Below are 17,543 nucleotides of genomic sequence, written 5' to 3' on the forward strand. Positions count from 1 at the left end.
GTCACCATGCACACACCTCATATTTCCATTAGAATTAAAATGCCAGATTGCAGGAAGAACAGAGAAAACTAGGAAAAAAATCACATACTGGCTCTTAAAAAACTAGATTAATCCCTTCTCATCTCTACCATTATGGTGTCAATATATGTTGAAGATACCAAGTTGTAGAAAGACTTTCCAAACTTGGTTCTTCAGCTTTTCTGCAATATAGGCAAATCAAGAATAAGATCCTGATTTTTCAGTCTTACTGTCATAACCATTGGACATCTAAATGTTACACTTTCATTCAGGTCATGCCAATTATTCCGTAGGACCCAATTCTGGAGCTTGTTATAAAATCCCTTTGTTCTCTTCATACATTTTGGATGCTGATTACAAAGCATTGGAAAAATAACCAAGATACACTTAGACAGCAAACATGCCTTCCCCTTTAAGTGATGGGCACTGAGAGCTACCCAGCTAAGATGGTACGTACACTGGCCCTTAAAAGCAGACTTCTGACAGCTCCAGATTCACCACTGTTAGTTTGCTGCTTGGCATGCCACTGCTAGAGCTGTGGCACTGCTGTGCTGGAGACTTCCAAAGAAAATCTGCTGCTGCATATGGCTTAGGTTTCACTCAAATCCATAATGACCATAATCCATAATTACTTATGCTCACAAAGGTTGTATTGAACTGTCCTGAGTTTTCAGAGCTGTTGCCAAGAGCTGCTGGATGCTCTAAAATAATACAAATATTTCCACTACCATTCTATTATGAATATTTATAAGAATATGGGAAACCATCCAGGTTATCACTTGGCCAAGTCTGACACATGTAGGGTTCTACATGCATGCAGAGAAAAGAATGTGGGCACCACATCATGCCTCCATCTCCAGGCACTGCCCACACACAAGGTCAGTGACAAGGTCACTGTCCACACACAAGGTCAGCAGAGATTTTGAGTTTTACTGGCTTATACCCTTCCAAACCATGCACTCCCAGTGGCAGCAGAGAAGGACACAAATAATGTCAGGTAACAACAGAAAGCAATGCATCAACAAATTTGAAGCCTTAGTGTGCTTCAAACCAATGATACTTCTACAATATACTAGCAAGCATTCTGTAATAACTTATTTCTTGAAAGTAAAAAAGACAGAAGTCTTGCCCTGACAGGGGTCAAGGTTGATTAAGTTGCCTGTACAGTAGGTACCAAACTGCTTAAAGACAGCATGGCTTTTAAGAAATCTAGAAAACAAACAAATCCTGTTTAGTTTGATGTGGCAAAAAATGTAAGATGAAGCACTGCAATTTGTGAGGTTTTAGAAGTCTCACAAGATACTTCAGCAAGGACTTTCAGCCTAAGAGAAGATTAAGGACCAGTACAGCCCTTTCCATTTACAGTAAACACTGAGATGTTTCTACAAGTCTGCAAAGTGCCTGTTCCTTTGTTTTTACAAGGAAGGAATATTGCTTAAAACATTAACTGAATTTATTTATAGCTATGAAGAAAAAACATGTAGCAATAACACATTGTAAAGCTGGAAAGTTAACTCTTATCCATCACTCTTCCTTCCTCTTCCCAAGAAGGTAGACATAAACTCAGTAACTGTGCACTCCCAATTTTTACAGTCTCACATGTACAGTACAAAGCAGGCACTACAGATGCTGAAAGTGTTACATTTTAGCCCCACACCTGGGTAACACAGATCACAAAAATCCGTATTAACCTAATGAAAATGTTCATTTCTATCACCACCTCCGGCATGGTTTATGGCAACAAAGTCTAACAGAATTTGAGGCTGAGATGTTCCACAAGAGGTTTTGACCTAAAGACAATCCTCTAGTTTAGAGAAACACCTCGGGATTCAAACTTGAAGCAGCTTTAATATTGTAAACATCAATTTAAAAGGATTCAAATATTTACTAGGGGCAGACTGTATTGACAGTGTTCTACCTGATGCGTATCAATTTGAAAATTTCATTTTCAGGTTTAATAAGAAGGGAGTAAAATCTCCCTGCAGCTTAAAATCATTGAGATAATTATTAGAGTTATCATAGAATACTGAAAGAAAAGCAAGGTATTTTTAATGTTTTCTAGTTAATACACAGGCAGCACAAAGATGTGCAAGCCTCATTCTGTATTTCCTTCCAACATTTTTGTACACTGAACTCTACAGAGAATTTCCTCTAAGGATCCAACTCAATCAACAATTAATTTCCTTTGTAAGTACTCATAATTTCTATTTGCTTTACTGAAAATGTGTGCAGTAAAACTTTACTGGCTTTGCACCAAGACCTTGTTTGTAAGATTTAGCTTCATCTAATCAAGATTAAAGATGCTATATGGGAAGGCAATATTTTCCTATGTCTCAGAATATTAGAAAAAAAAAATAATGTAAAAAAAATAATTTAAAAAATTCTGAGAGCTGTTTTCTTCTAATTAATTTTAAGGTTAAGAAAAAGTGAATGTATTTTTTTTTAATTTTAAAGAGTTTCTCACCATGAGGGTACTTTCTCAATTTCTCACACTTGAGTAAAAACTGTTAGTTTTACTTCAGTGACACCAAATGGTTAGTCAGATAAAGTAAATCAAAAAAGAACAAAATAGAATAGTACTAGGAAAGAACAGAACTGGAAACATATAAGAGTTTGAAAGTAGCCATCTGAACACTCCAAGAGCACAGAACTGAAACTGTAACCTAAAGGAAGAATATCAAGTGCTTCTGACTATCTTTGGAAATCAGAAGCTATTATCAAAAGTGAGTGTGCACAGTTGAAATAAAAATTAAGAGTGCTGTAGGCTATTTAAAAGGACACTGAAAGATATATTCCTATAACTTACAGAGAACCAGAAAATGCACAGGCAATCCTGCTCACCTGTCTTCGTTAAAACGTCGACCAACCAAAATTTTACATTTGTCTGGAGGAAGACAAGCTGCTAGCAAAGGTACTGTTCTTAACACTCGACTTTCCTGTAAAAAAATAAAAGTTACTTTGGAATAAAATCATGAAAGGCTTCTATGAATCTATCAAATACTGTTGACTGCAGACAGAGAAAAAATTTCAGCAGGTAACAAGGCAAAAATCTTCCGGACAAAAACCCCCAGTCTTGATGCTTCAAATTGTATTGTTTTGATTGACAATATTGAACTCAGTCTCAACTAATCTATGATCAACATCATAAATTTGAACTAGGCTATCAGTATAAAAAACAGTAACAAAACTTCAGAGAAAATCACAGAATAATAAATAGTGGGCAAAAAAAAAGCATTAGCATTAATGAAATAGTATCAGGATCAGTAGAAAACTAGGGTAGAGCTCAATTTCCACAGATACTAAAAAAAAACAATCTCTTGCAAGAAGAGACAGTGTGAAATGCAAACATTCTGCTGTCACTTCATTTCAGAGTAACCTAGACAATGACACCTACACTGCCATGATGACTTTTGTCTCATGCCATTCAAGCTGGGGTGACCAGGCACCTGAATACACCTTTGTTCCACAGGTGAGGAAGATTGACCAACACACCTGGGTGGAGAGCAGAGGCTTTTCATTTCTCAAAGAGGACTAAAGAGAGCTGTGTTGAAGCAGGACTTCAGAAAATTAAGGAAGAGGAAGTAATAACAGCTGAAGCAAACTATCTACTCCTAAAAAAGAGCAATATATTTCTGTGCTTTATTTAGCAGAGCTGGCAATGAACTTTTGTCTAGACAATAATTAGTACAATTTGAGCTTCAGTTTGTGTGATGTCAGATTTTGTTTTCCTATCAAGGAAGCAGACATATAGTTTTATCTTGCCCATAGTGAAGACAGCAAGCCAACACCAAAAATGGAAGTTCCAGTTTCTTTATTAGTCATAAGATGAACAAAGGAAGGTTATTAGCTGAATCTAGCAGGAGGCAAGACACTAAATGTCAGGTAAGGATCATGAAAGCCTTAAACCCAGTAAGACAAATAAGTTCTTACAATATTCTCAACCTGAATGTCGGATGATTCAGACAATGAACATTCAAACATCAGTCCCTAAATGGCATTAACTAATGAACCCCAGAGGTAGGGGTGAAGGGTTTGGTTTACCTTTTAATTTAAGAGCCCTATTTCAACAACAGAGTATTTCTGAACATGAGGCCCTGCTTAACTCATTCTGGGCATATATTGCTTCCACAAATACCAATGTGCAGCTGTCTGCATTCTCACATTGTCTTGCTACCAAAGTACTGTTAAAATAGTTTTCTGAAGACTTATTACTGTTGCCTAAATTTTTTATTAATTTTGCTTTTTCTGAACCTTATCTCCTGATCCTCTACAAACAAAACATCATGGAATTGAAGAAGTAGCTGTCCGACTACATCCACCATCCTTTTTCAAGGCAGCAGCAGCATGATGTCTTCTAGGGACAGACAATGATCAAAGTAACTTGGGAGTGAAGTGCCAGCAATGGGAGGGAGAAACATAGTTCAAACTGCCATCAATTTCTTCTACCTCAGAATAAGCCATCAACAGTGGTACAGTATAATTTGTTTTTATTTTGTCATAATTAAATAACATTCCAATTCAGCAGTCAGAGGCCTCCCTGCTTTATAAGAATTTAAGAAGTGGTAATAAAGGAACTGGAAGAAAATCAACTATATATCTCTGATAAGCAAAACCAAAAGAGTTGTCATCAGTCAGGAGAAAGTTATTCAACTGCTCCTTGCAATGTCATATCCCTACTTGAGAATTACCTTTCCTATCAAACAAATACATTCTCTTACTAACACAGGAAATAGAATTTTCCAATCTAAAAAAAATGGAAGCTAAATAAATAGGAAGCTAAAATATAAAATGCAAGGCAGAAAGGAATTGAGAACAGAAAGTTAAGAGCTGAATCAAACTAACATTAAAAATGTTTTATTAGTTACTAATTTTCCTCATTTAAAAAAATTGTATTTATCCAGTCTGTATGTAACATTATCATACCAGCAATTTTATATTTACTGGTTTGAAAGGGAGAAGTTACTCTCCTTTGTTCTCCTCGGAGATAGTAATTTGCAATTTTCTGCATAATAGTTATTTGCAACTCTTTGTTTATTCATTATGTGACTACTAAAGTACATAGATAGAAATAGGACTAAAGGACTTACATGGCAGGCTGACTTTGGTTGGCCTCTTGGTGCCCACCAGCCTCTCTTCCTTCTCAGCAGAATGGGATGGGGAAATAAGATGTAAATAAATCTGATAGGCAGAAGCAACGGGCAGAAGGAAAATAAATATATTTTATTCTCCTTTTCCTATCAGCAGGCAAAGTGCACCCACTTCCTGGGAAATAGGGCTTCAGCACATGTAGCAGTTCCTACACAAGCCTCAATGAGAGATGCCATTTGCCACCCACCTCTCGCAGCTGTGTTGTCATATGGTATGGAATATTCCCCTGGTCAGCCCAGCTTAGCTGTTCTGGATATGTGCCCTCCGATCTGTTGCCCACCCCCAAGCTACTGGCCTCTGAAAGCAGACTTGGAGGCACACCCCTGATGCTGAGTGAGCACTGCTCAGCAGTAGTCCAACCACTAGGAGCACAGATCTCTCAGACCTGCAGTGTGAAAAGCTAAGTCCCTTCCAGACTCAAGACAATTTACTTTTGCACTGGCATTTTTTGCATTTTCTGGGAGTTTGTGATAGTTTTGATTATCCATCTACAATGAAACAACAGTTCAAACTAATAGAAATATTTATTGAAGTCAGTACGTATATATTTCCTTCATATTTGTTTATGAATTTTAGGGGCAAACAGAAAGACTTTCCCCCTCACATTGTTTACTGCTCATTCAGAAATACTATATGGAAGAGGTATTATAATGAGCAACTCAAAGCTAATTACTGGCTTAGATTAGATCAATATACAAAATCATTAAATACACACGGGCTAAATTTTCTTCTTAGATGGTTAACATAGAAAATTCTTACAGAAAGAAAGGCAGGGAACAAGAAACTTAAACAGATACCTTCTGCTATGCTTTGGGGTTCTGTCCTGAGTTACACACATCATTCAGGTTTTGAGAAGTACATTTTGGTCTACATCCTACTTGCAATCACTTCAAGATTAATCAAAGTCAAAGGTAAGGCAAAAAGGGGCTTGTACACCTAGCTATGCCACTGGCCTATGGATCATAACAGCAGGCAGAAAAAAGGAAAAATTACAATTATTCTATTTACTTACATATGTATATATTTATATTTACATATATGCAAAAAAAAAAAATCAGACTGAGCAAATAATTTCATTACCTTTGCACTAGTCCTGATGCTGGGTTTCTATATTTTTAGTTTTTAAATTAGTCTTATGATGTGCACTAACACAATCTGAAACCAAGTATTTACACCTTAACATGGAATGTTGTGTTATCATCAGATTCTTCAACAAATAAAAATCTAAATAATTCATGTAGCTGTTATGCAAAATGGAAGTTTGACAGTACAATTTCTCACATGTCATCTGCTCTTCTACAACAAGTGATTCTTCTGCCTTTCACAATACCTGGTATGTGCACAGGTGCTTGGCCTCTGGATAGTGTGAATGTGAAGACATTAGTCACATTAATCAGAACACAGTAAATGTTTTTCCTGACTTTCTACATTACTACCTTCCCTCATTACCAGTCTCAACAGCACCATTAGATCATAGCTGAAGGCTTAGTCCAATGCACTGCAGACTTCCAAAGCCAACAATGAAGCACAAGTCGGATGACAGGAATGATGTGCAGCAGGGGAAAGATATTCTCTACCTGGTTAGTTTAATGGGATATTTTTAAAACTGACTGTTCAGGGTGTATCTGTAATGCAATGGCAGACTGAAGCATCAGATACAGTCCAAAAGGCCCATATGCCTTCAAGACTGATTGGGTTTTGAGCATGAGCAGCTACAAGAAAAGGGAACTTACCTTTTGTCCTGTACACCTCTGTAGTTATGTGCTCAAAAGCGCCACCTGTGACCACTTCTGAAGATCACTGTATGATGTTCTTAGTTTCCTACTATTTAATAGGACTTATCTCTGATAAGCTAAGGGCCCTCATATAGTTGGGTAGTTACCACAGTGGTCTTCCAATGACAGTTTGGTTTATGAATTATCATGATGAAATATAGAGTAATGGAAAACTCTCATCCCATTGTAATAGACAGCTGTTCTGATTGCTAAATAATAAAAAATTGTAGATAGTCTTCCAGACACAGGAATGCTGTATAAATACAGAAAAATCTGCAGACTTTTTCTAATACTCTCCACCATGAACAGAAAATTCAACACAATTAAAATGCCAATTCAGTGTCTCTGGCATATTTTTAAACTTCTTTGTCCCAGCAACTGACTTCAGTGGGTACTTTTGAAGTAGGAAGTACCATGGAAGATTTCTATTATACACAGTCCATTAAAAATCAGTTTTCCCATTTAGGGCCCAAACATGTCATGGCTTCTGATTTATTTCCCTGTGAGAGAAGACTTTTTTTAAAATTGGATTTTTTTGTGTTCTGCTTAAATTCCTTCAGGAAATGACTCTTTGCATGTTGACTGAGCAGCTCTGTGATGTCAAGCAAACAGCTGGACCATGAGAGTACAGTGTTCTGAATTCTACAATCTAATTTGCAGATTCACCATCTACCCAGATCTATGTAACTGTGGTACAATTTCTAAACACCTTATGATCCATCTCCACTGTCAACTGAAGAGAAAAACATCAATGTATGTCCTCCTATTGGTAAACCAAAACATACTGTTCTGAAGCTGAACTGTAGTTTTTCATTGAGGAAATAGCTAAGGTCATCACTAAGATGAATAGCTTAATTCACATTTTTAACAGAACACTAATATCAATAAAAGAGCACTGCTGTAATCAAAATACATTTCTCCATCAATCAATTCTAAGCACCTCTGTGAGACACAGTTCATAGAATCACAGAATATGCTGAGTTGGAAGGGACCCATGAGGATCATCGAGTCCAACTTCTTGGCTTGTACAGGATACCCCACAAATCACATCCATGTGCCTTTATTTTATTTAATGTTACTTAATAATAATGTTATTTCATTCTTACAATTTGTACAAAGGTAAGTAGATTTCAGTCCCAGTAGGATTATACAGCTATCTTGCATGCATTACAGAAATAAGGTGTGACTTCAGAAGATACAATAATTCAGAAGAACTGAACAACAAATATAGCAACTCAGATGAACTGGCATTCAGTCATAAAGTTTAAAAGGAAAAATCATTATATGATTGCCCTGGTTTTGGATGGGATATAATTAATTTTTTTCCAGTAGTTGATACAATGCTGTGTTTCAGATCCAGGATGAGAATAATGTTGATAGCAACAACGAAAACATCAGTACATTAACTAGTGTTTATCTAAGCCAAGGACTTTCAAGTGTCTCACACTCTGCCGGTGAGGAGTTGCACAAGAAATCTTGAGGGAGCATGTCCAGGTCAGACAACTTGAACTGGCTAAACATGGTCATGTCACACATAGAATATCATGCCCAGTATTTAAACTGAGGATGGTCAGGACCTGTCAACTGCTGCTCAGGGATAGGCTGGGCCTCAGCAAGTGGTGAGCACTGTATCTTGCATCACTTGCTGTTATTATTATTACTAGTTGCAGCAATAGATGTACTACTGCTCCTGTATTTCACTTTGTTTAATTTATTAAATTGCTCTTATCTCTCTCACAGAAAATTTTACATTTTCTCCCACTGCTTCTCATCCCCATCCCATCTGGCAGAGGGGCAAGTGCTGTGGCACTGCATGGTACTCAGCTCATGGCTGGGGTTGAAGCATGACTGAACTGACAGCACAGCTGTTTCCTCCTGCCTGCCATTTACTGCATTAGGATTATAGCTCAAATCCCATAGTTAAACAGCCTTACTCACCTCTGCTGGATGCTGAATTATATACAAGCAGGTGGAGACCTTTAGTGGATGTACAGGCAGGAAAGGACACAAACACACCTTCTGAGGACGGCTACAAGGCAAAAGGGAGTGAGAGAACAATAAAGATAATCAGCAGTTTATGAAAGATATAACTACATTGCAGAAATACATATCACATTCTCTAAGAACTTCCCCTAACCACATTATATTAAACCTCATGTAATTTTATGTTTGAAACTCCTTTCACTTCTAAAAATAAAGAAGCAAGCTTTTCATTGAAACAGCATTTTGAGAATAGTGTTCCTGTTCCGGTTCGGTTAGGGTTACAGCACTCTAAAAATTCTTTTGTCATCTTCAAGATGAGCAGCTTACTAGTATCCATACCCTTATTAGACAAGTCTGCTACTGCTTTCCTAACAAGTTCATTTCAACAATATTATGAGCTATAATAGAAAACACAATATTTAGAATTTATATAATATTTAGAATGATTTATTAGAATATAACATTTTAGAAGTATACACACATGAAAACCCAGACATGATGTATTTTAATTTTTTATAATTCTATCTATGCTGAAATATGTATCATACATGTAGACTGAAAACAGAAAAAGCCTTATTAGGAACATCTAATTTAAGTCAGACAAAAAAATTATTTAAAATTCTTTAGTGTACTGACTCAAGCTGTTGAAATTACTAGCTGAAGAACAGTATCTAAAGAAATTAACTTATGCTTAGTATGAAACTGATGTGCTGGATGACCAAAAATAAACAGAAGCAAAGAAGTAAGCTTGAAGATTTTCACAGAGAAATTGAACTGTCATTCCAGAAAAAAACACATTCATGTGCATGTACATGGATGGATGTCACTCTAGCTCTTTGGACAGATTATTCAACTACTCAGGAAAATGAAGAATTTCCTTAACAGTGAAACTACCACATGTAGTCATCAATTAAAATCACACCATCTTTGCAAACAAAACTCTATACACTTAAAACATACAAAGTCAGTATTTTCAGCAGTGATAGGGACTTGAACCACAATTTCACCTGTACCCTCCTTGTAACCTTTACTGTTAACAATTCATATGTTAACCACACAGGAGAGACAGTAAGCAATGAATCACTGCAGCAGATGTGATTCAAAGAAGTGAATTCTGAAGACAGGTTCAAATTAAATTCATGACAAGCTTGACAGAGAATGAATTTGCTTGCTCACAAGAGCATGCACCCAGACAGGTGGACTAAGTAATGCTGCAGTGATCCACATCAGTACAACTGTTCCCCATTCAAATATTAGTATTTAATAGTAAATAGCAGCATTATAAAAAGGCAGTAAGAACTGATAAGCTCCTCTTTATCAGTTGACAGGCTGTGCTAATTTAAAACCTGTACTTCAAGCTCCAGCTACTGAGGCACAGAGGCTATTCCCTTCTCCACATGATATACCCAATACCACTCACAATACAAAATGAGGATGGGGGAAATGTTGATGCAAAACAAGAAATTGGTACTTCTCAAAATAAGCACCAGAAAAATAAATGTTAAGTATTTAGACAAAAAGGTTCACACACAATAAATCAGCCTAATGGCAAACTGGAAATTATTCTGATACACTTTTCTGGTGTACCATTCCAGTAGCCTGATGTCTGTTGTTCCTTCTAGTACTAGCATTTTCCTGTTGATAATGCAGCATAAATTTGGCATATTCTGATGTATTAATGGCCAGGCTTCGGGCCTAAAATTAAGCAATCTGTAACCTAACTATTCAGTGGGCTACCCAAGGGACCTTCATCATGAATGAACTGAAAATAACCTCACTTCCAGGTCTGATGGGTTACTCTCTAGTACAATCCCTTTATCTTTTTCCCAAATGTTCTCAGATATAAGAAATTTAAACAAAAATCTCTGTTTTGATAACAACCTAGAAGCAACAAATACTGTTGAGACTGATTTTTGCCTGTGCCCTGATTGTTAAGTCAAAGTTCATCCTCTCTTTGATCATCAGGTTTGTCAAAAAACTCAGGTCTGTGTACAAAGTGTGACTTCTTGGTTTCTCTCCAATAGCTGGTTCACTCCGACAGCTGGTTTCACTTACAAGATAAGTTGTTAAAGGTCTCCCCATTATAGCATTTCCTGCTGAAGAGAGATGAAGGCATGAAAATCTACTAAAGCAAGCTGTTCCAGAACAGTTAGCTGTTGACTTCAATCCCATGAGCTACACTGTTCATTACCACTCATATATACACAAAAGGACTTCCAGTGATTTCTGACCTCAGGGTGTTTAATTATAACAAATTTCACTAAATATAACTTATTTTCAAGTCTCCCTTTGGTATATGTTTTTTGTATTTTCCAAACTGGTTTGGATTTTTCACAGATAGCTTTTTAAGCTTTGTTAATCTCACAGAAAAAAACATCAACCCTAGCAAAAAATAAAAAAATTACTTGGAAAGTATTTTCAAATAGCTGAAAAATAAATTCTGCTTATAATTTGATCTGGGAGCGGAGCACAGACTATGACAAATAAAGAATTTCCCAATATAATTTAATTACTTACATATGCATATACATCACATAACTTTAAGCACTCAATTAGGTACCTAATTATGTTGAATACATGCTTTTACAACCCCATCTTGAGAGCACAAGACTTACTTCCGTAATTTTACTTTGGAACCTAACAGTTATTTGTGAGACAAAAAAGCCTCAACATTATTTGTTCATGAAACCAACATTACCAGTCCACATCTGTGGGACAGGAAGCACTGCAGAACAAACCCAAGTTCTGTTCCACCCCCACAAAAGCTGCCTTTACTCTGAGAAAGGCCACCTAGGCAGAAAATGCATTTAGTCTTTTTCTTTTGTTTAAACATGCTGTTTTACTCTCGCCCTACAGAAGCAGCACCGGGAACTTCTTTAACACTGAACATCAGCTTTTTCTCATTTCTAGAAATCAAAGTAGCAATCAGCTCTAGGCAGGAGCAGTAGTGTTCAAAATATTAAGGAAAAGGTTTATGGGTTGAGATTAGGATTTTACAGAGGATAATTCTTGTTGCGTTATTCTCCTGTATGCGATTTCAGTACAGCTCAAAGTGGAATCCTACCTGTTTTTCAATACAGCTTTTCTAGTCTAAAAAATTATGATGAAGTAACCTATCACAATGGCATGGCCAAAAGAAAAAAAATTAATAATTCCATATGTTGCAAGAATGTTCCACATGAAAAAGACAGCTATGTACATGTACTGACCTCATAGCTTTCTCTCCGTTATTTATATCTCAATTAATGATACTCAGAATAACATTAAGTCTATCTTCCCAGCAGAACTGAATATGGACAAAGGACTGTGGTATCAGGTTTAGTGTGATTACTTGTTTCTGGGCAGAGATACTCCCAAAGTAAATAAGCCATAATCTGGAAAACAGTGAGCTAATTCTGGAGCCCTTTCCAAGTCTCTGTATTATTTTATTTCAACTTGCTTCATAACTTTACTTTGCTACAAGTCCAAAGGCTTCTTCTAAGAACAAGGGTCATTCTGTGATTGCAACTGAGTGTATTCAAACACCCATACTCAGAAAACTACAGGTAAGTTATTCAAGGATTTAAACCCAAAGTAAGCAAAACCTAACAAAGTTGCAGTTTTATGCTCAGCATTTGTAGACATTTGTATGCAAACATACAGAGGTTAAGTGTGCCAAGCACATGTTCTAGAAACAATGTTTCCAATATTAAAATAAGGAAGAACTTGATGTTTATTAACTACTAACACTTGTAGCAACATATTCATGTTCCAAAACATATTGCCAAGGTCAGACCCCAAACTGTATTTTCTAAAAAACATGCCTGCCAAAACAGAAATGGCTGCTTCAAGTAAATTAGATTTCTCTACTGTTTTTGTCAAAACACCAACAGTTTCAAGGTCAAAACCCACCTGAGAAATCTGAAAAAAAGCTGCACGTTACCATATGTTTAATACTAACACTTTTATGAATGTTTTTACTGACTCTAGTCCGTTACTCCCATGTATTAAAACAACATTCAGGAGTTTTGCAAAGCTGGGGGGTGGGGGGAGGGTTGGAAGTTTAAAAGGAGAGGCCCATTTATTTTTAAAAATTTGAAAACTAATGCTATTTTTGCTACTTTTATGTTAGAGGACAAACACAAACTAAAAATTGATTTAAGAAAACATTTTGCATTCTCTACCTTAATCACTACAGCTATAGAGGGAACATAAAAGAAAGACTGGATTATACATAGGTAAGCAGATCGTATACATAGATATGTATAAATTTATGCATCTAGGAAGAAACAATCCTAACCAAACAATTAGAAAAAGACCACAGTCTGAAGTTAAGATGACATAACATTCAATAGTACAAACTTTCAATAAATAATCCTGTGAAAATAGCAATTTAATGCCAGACACTTCTCAAAAATGCAGATCAGTTGTAAAGTGTTACCAATAATTAAACACAGAACATTTTTATGACACTACACAAACCTCTGGTGTGCACTCTGAGTGCTGGAGAAGCCAGATCAAAAATACCTGGAGTAATTTCTCATGTCATCAGCACTGTCTGGGTTTCTTCTAGGCTTATTTTGAAAATTCTTTACTCAAGCAAAATTTCAAGCCTTATTTTTAATTAAGTTTCCTGAGAAAAATCAGGCTAGGAAGATTATTCTGGCTTTATTGTTTTCCAGCTCCCATTTCTTCCTTCTGTCTCTTTTAAAAAATTTAGAAAGTCACTGGTCATAAGGCATAAAAATATAAAATTAAATCCTTACGAACTTTATTAGAGTCAATAGCCACATAAAACACAGTATCAGAAACACAGACGGAGGGAGTATCAAGAACAATGATATAGGACTTCCTTTTCCACTTGATAATCTGTGTAACACCAGCTTCCTGGCAAAGAATAAAGAAAAAATAAATTTTTTAAAAAAGGCACATTGCTAAAGTTTTGCTTCCCACAAGAAGTTATAAATAAATAAAACAGGTGTATGAGTTGGTTTTGTTTCAGCACTTTAGGTTTTTAATGGTGTAACCAATAAATTTAATGGAACATACCTCTGTTCCCAGAGTAAAAACATACACTTAAATGTGTATGCACAGGAAAAATATCTAATACAAATCACAGTAATATTTTTTGTTCAAAGAAAATATTACACGCAATAATGGAAAAAATTTGTTTATATGTTACCCAACAATATAAATCATCTATTTTGCAAACAAATTGCCTTCAGGTGTAAAACGGTAACTATTTAAAGAAAATTGAGTTATCCTGCACAAAAGATTTTGTAACCTTTTCAACACAATAAAGACAGCAACTTTAAGCTTTAAGGTTTAAACAGAATACAGAAATAAACTAACTCAGCTGATCTGAAATCTAGAATATACTTGTTCTAATTCATATGAAAAGTTCTACCACAGCTCTCTTGCTATCTTGAGGAGAGCTATGGAGTCCTTTGGTGTCTCTCCATTTTGCAGCTCATTTCCAATGAACATCAAATGTTCACTGTGCTAAAGAGCTTGAGGCCCCTGAGTTTGAATGTCAGGACTTCATCTAACAGCATATTACTATCAGCTTCCTCCTGTTGCTCCTCCAGAGTGTCAGCTAGAAAAAAAAAAAACATCCTCCCTGAAACACTCATTTAGATCAACACTCAATGGATCAACAGCAGAATGGCTTGAGTTGGAAAAGATTTGTGAGATCATCTCATTCCAACTCCCCAGACATAGTCAGGGACACCTTTCAGGATCAAGTTGCTCAAAGCACTGTTCTGGCCATGAACACTTCCAGAGATAGGTTACCTAGAGCTCCTTTGGAACATGTGTTCCAGCACCTCACTACCCTCACAGGAAATAATTTATTCCTAAAATCTAATTTAAGTCTAATTTTATCTCTTTTAACTTCTATATCTTGCTCCTTTTGCACTTTAAACCTATAATATATTCTGGTACAGGTTCCAAGACCTTTTTATCTAGCTCCAGGAAAAGCCACCGCAGTAGTAAATATTAAATTCACTAAAATATGCCAGATTAAATTTAGCATTTTGTACCAGAAGACATTTAATGCAGTATCACAAACTTCCAAACCAGCAAGACCATAAAATTGACTAATTACATAGAGGTTACCATTGTATTCAACAAGTTCATTTCCAGAGGGCTTTTTACAACTATGAGTAGTTGTACAGTTGATAAAACATAGCATCTGTTCTTGCCACAAGGTACTATCAACACAGCAAACTTGGTCACAGTATAAAGTGGCATTCAGAAAGCAATGCAGTATTTTTAAACAAAAACTGCCTTCGGATGGACCTAGAATCCCACTGCAACTAATGGGGTCAAGTGCTGTGATGTGGTTTTTCTTTAGATTGATGTCTGTTCAGAGTCTGTTCATTTCCCTCCTCTCTGGTCCCCTCCCCTTCCCAGTTCCCAGTCTTCCCGAGCTCTTCCCCGGCCCTCTCCTCTCCGGATTGTCCAGCCTCCCTTTCCCTGCCCCTTTCCCTGACCACATCCCTGTCGTTCCTTCTGGCCCCTTCCCTGCATCCAGAAGCACTCCCTGTCCATTTAGTGAGACTCAACACCCTACTTGTTACTTTGTGTTACTCCCCTCCCCTGTTACCCCTGATAGGTTTGTGATATGTTAGTCCCACCTCAAACTCCTTCCCAGCTCCGCCCTCGTTGGTTGCTGTTCCTGCACCCCTCCTCTTGAGTTCTGGTACAAAACCTTTGTCCGCCCTCCCTGGAGGGTCTTGGGGCTCACCAAATAAGCTCATCTCGTCACATCTCAAGTCCCGTGTCACCTCTGTCTGTCCCCACGCCGGTAACTGGGGCAGCAGAGCTCGCAGGGGGGATGGCCGCACCATCTCTCTTCCCTCCGCCACGCAGCACGCCACCGCTCGGGGGTACCGTGCGTGCGGAGCGAGCCGCAATGCAATAGTCAAGAGATAGAGCAGTGAGAAAAAGCAATGGGATGGAGTCAGAGATACTTCAGAGAAGACGTACAGAAAGAGGTTCAGAAGGGGGTCAGGGAGACAGAGCTCCCTGCCACACAACAAAGCACCCACTACTATTGAGCAGCTAGGAGATCACAGAACTATTTCCTAGCACTTAGATTTCTTGTCGATTTCTCAGATTCCATGTAGAAGCAGAACTGCTAAGAGTTGGTACTCATACATGGTATGGTGAGAAGATACATCCCTTGCCTTTCTTTCTGTTTTCCACTCTAACCACAGCCACCCATGCAAAACACTGATTTTCTATCATAAACAATCAATTTGGAAACTTTGCTTCTTTGTGAATTTGAAACAATCCTGGACCTCTGCCCAGAGCACTGGACTTCAGAAAACCTTAATAAAGAATACAGTAGTTAATTCACAGAGGCATCAAGGAATACCAGCAGAGACTAAGGGCAAAAAGAAACACCTATTTACATATATTACCTATTACATTCATGAACATTATGTTAAATCACATAATGGGCAGGGGAGAAATTCACAGCAATAAAAAGCTGTCCATTATCAAGCTGTCCATATCATGAAGATACGCTTTTTAGCTCAGAAAATCACAAAACCACTATTCCTATCAGCCACAAATATCACTCTACAGGTGCCCAGTATTTATTATCATCCCCAGGTACCTGTTATTATTTAACTCTCCATCACAGAAATCATGTTTGACCCATTTGTTCTGAGTATGGTTTACTGTCACAAATCACTATTTCAAAAAAAAAAAAAAAAAAAAAAAGAAGAAGAAGAAATAGACATTATCCAGCTCCTACACTCAGCAAGAGAACATAAAACTCAGCGACATAAGTGTTGAAAACAAGAGTAGAGACTATATGTGGTTTCATTTTAACATTTACTTTCAGAGCAACCCAATATATTTTAGGGATTATGACCTGAGCATTAACTGGGAAAAAAAAAAAAAAAAAAAGCAACAAATATATCTCAAAAACAGCTAGAGTCTTCAGCTGCTGACAACCAGCTACTAGAAACAGGATTTACATCACCAACTCATTTCATCTCCAGCACCAAACAACTATCAGGTTGTAAAGATTTTCAGTCAAAGTTCAATGGGTCTGGATTTGAACAACGGTAGCAATATATTTCAGAAGCTCTACTTACAAAGATTACAAGATATTATTTTCCTATATTTAAGACTAAAACTGGACTAAAAAGCCGACTTTCCAGAACTAAGAGACAGAAGCAGTCATTAATTCATGACAAGCTCTGAGTTCCCATTAAAGAAAACCTTGCTATTTTTTTGAAAATTACATCAGCTAGTGCAGTTCTTCAAAAATCAGGCAAATAAACCTACATACATACATACATTTCTCTTTAGAAAATGTGTATCTGTAAATGTCATGGTTTGACACTGGTACAATGCCAGTGCCCCCATGAAAATGTGATCCCTCCCTTGAATGCTGTGAAGTGGAATCTAGAATAGAGCAAAGCAGGCCCAAGCTTAATAACAGGAAAAAAAACTTTATTAAACTACTACTAAAGAAAAGAGAAAACTAAAGAAGGGAAAAAAAAACCACACAAAGATCAAATGAAAACCTTGCAAAACATCCCTCCCCCCACCACCCAACTCCAACGAACCACAGTGAGACACAATCTGGACCCCAATCAGGCTTCCACCCTCCAAACAACC

At 37.0% G+C, this 17,543-nt stretch overlaps 1 protein-coding gene across 28 annotated transcripts in view; it reads right to left on the reverse strand.

Annotated features, from left to right (window-relative positions):
* Positions 1-17,543, reverse strand: part of DTWD2 (DTW motif tRNA-uridine aminocarboxypropyltransferase 2) — a 121,202-nt gene that overhangs the window by 90,279 nt on the left and 13,380 nt on the right. For 27 of the 28 annotated variants that reach the window (XR_014951533.1, XR_014951534.1, XR_014951527.1 and 24 more), the window contains exons 2-3: positions 8,880-8,970; positions 2,860-2,954 (exon numbers count right to left, since the gene is read on the reverse strand). Coding sequence is in view for 19 of the 28 variants with exons in the window: in XM_085567479.1 (XP_085423605.1) it covers positions 2,860-2,954; positions 8,880-8,970 (186 nt within the window). In the remaining 9 variants the exon portion in view is untranslated. Of the gene's footprint in view, positions 1-2,859; positions 2,955-5,105; positions 5,197-5,963; positions 6,322-8,879; position 17,543 lie in introns of those variants that run through there. The other variant, XR_014951532.1, reaches the window with a different exon arrangement.

Source organism: Lonchura striata, chromosome Z, assembly GCF_050655825.1.
Source record: "Lonchura striata isolate lonStrDom1 chromosome Z, ASM5065582v1, whole genome shotgun sequence".
NCBI classification, from domain to species: Eukaryota; Metazoa; Chordata; class Aves; order Passeriformes; family Estrildidae; genus Lonchura; species Lonchura striata.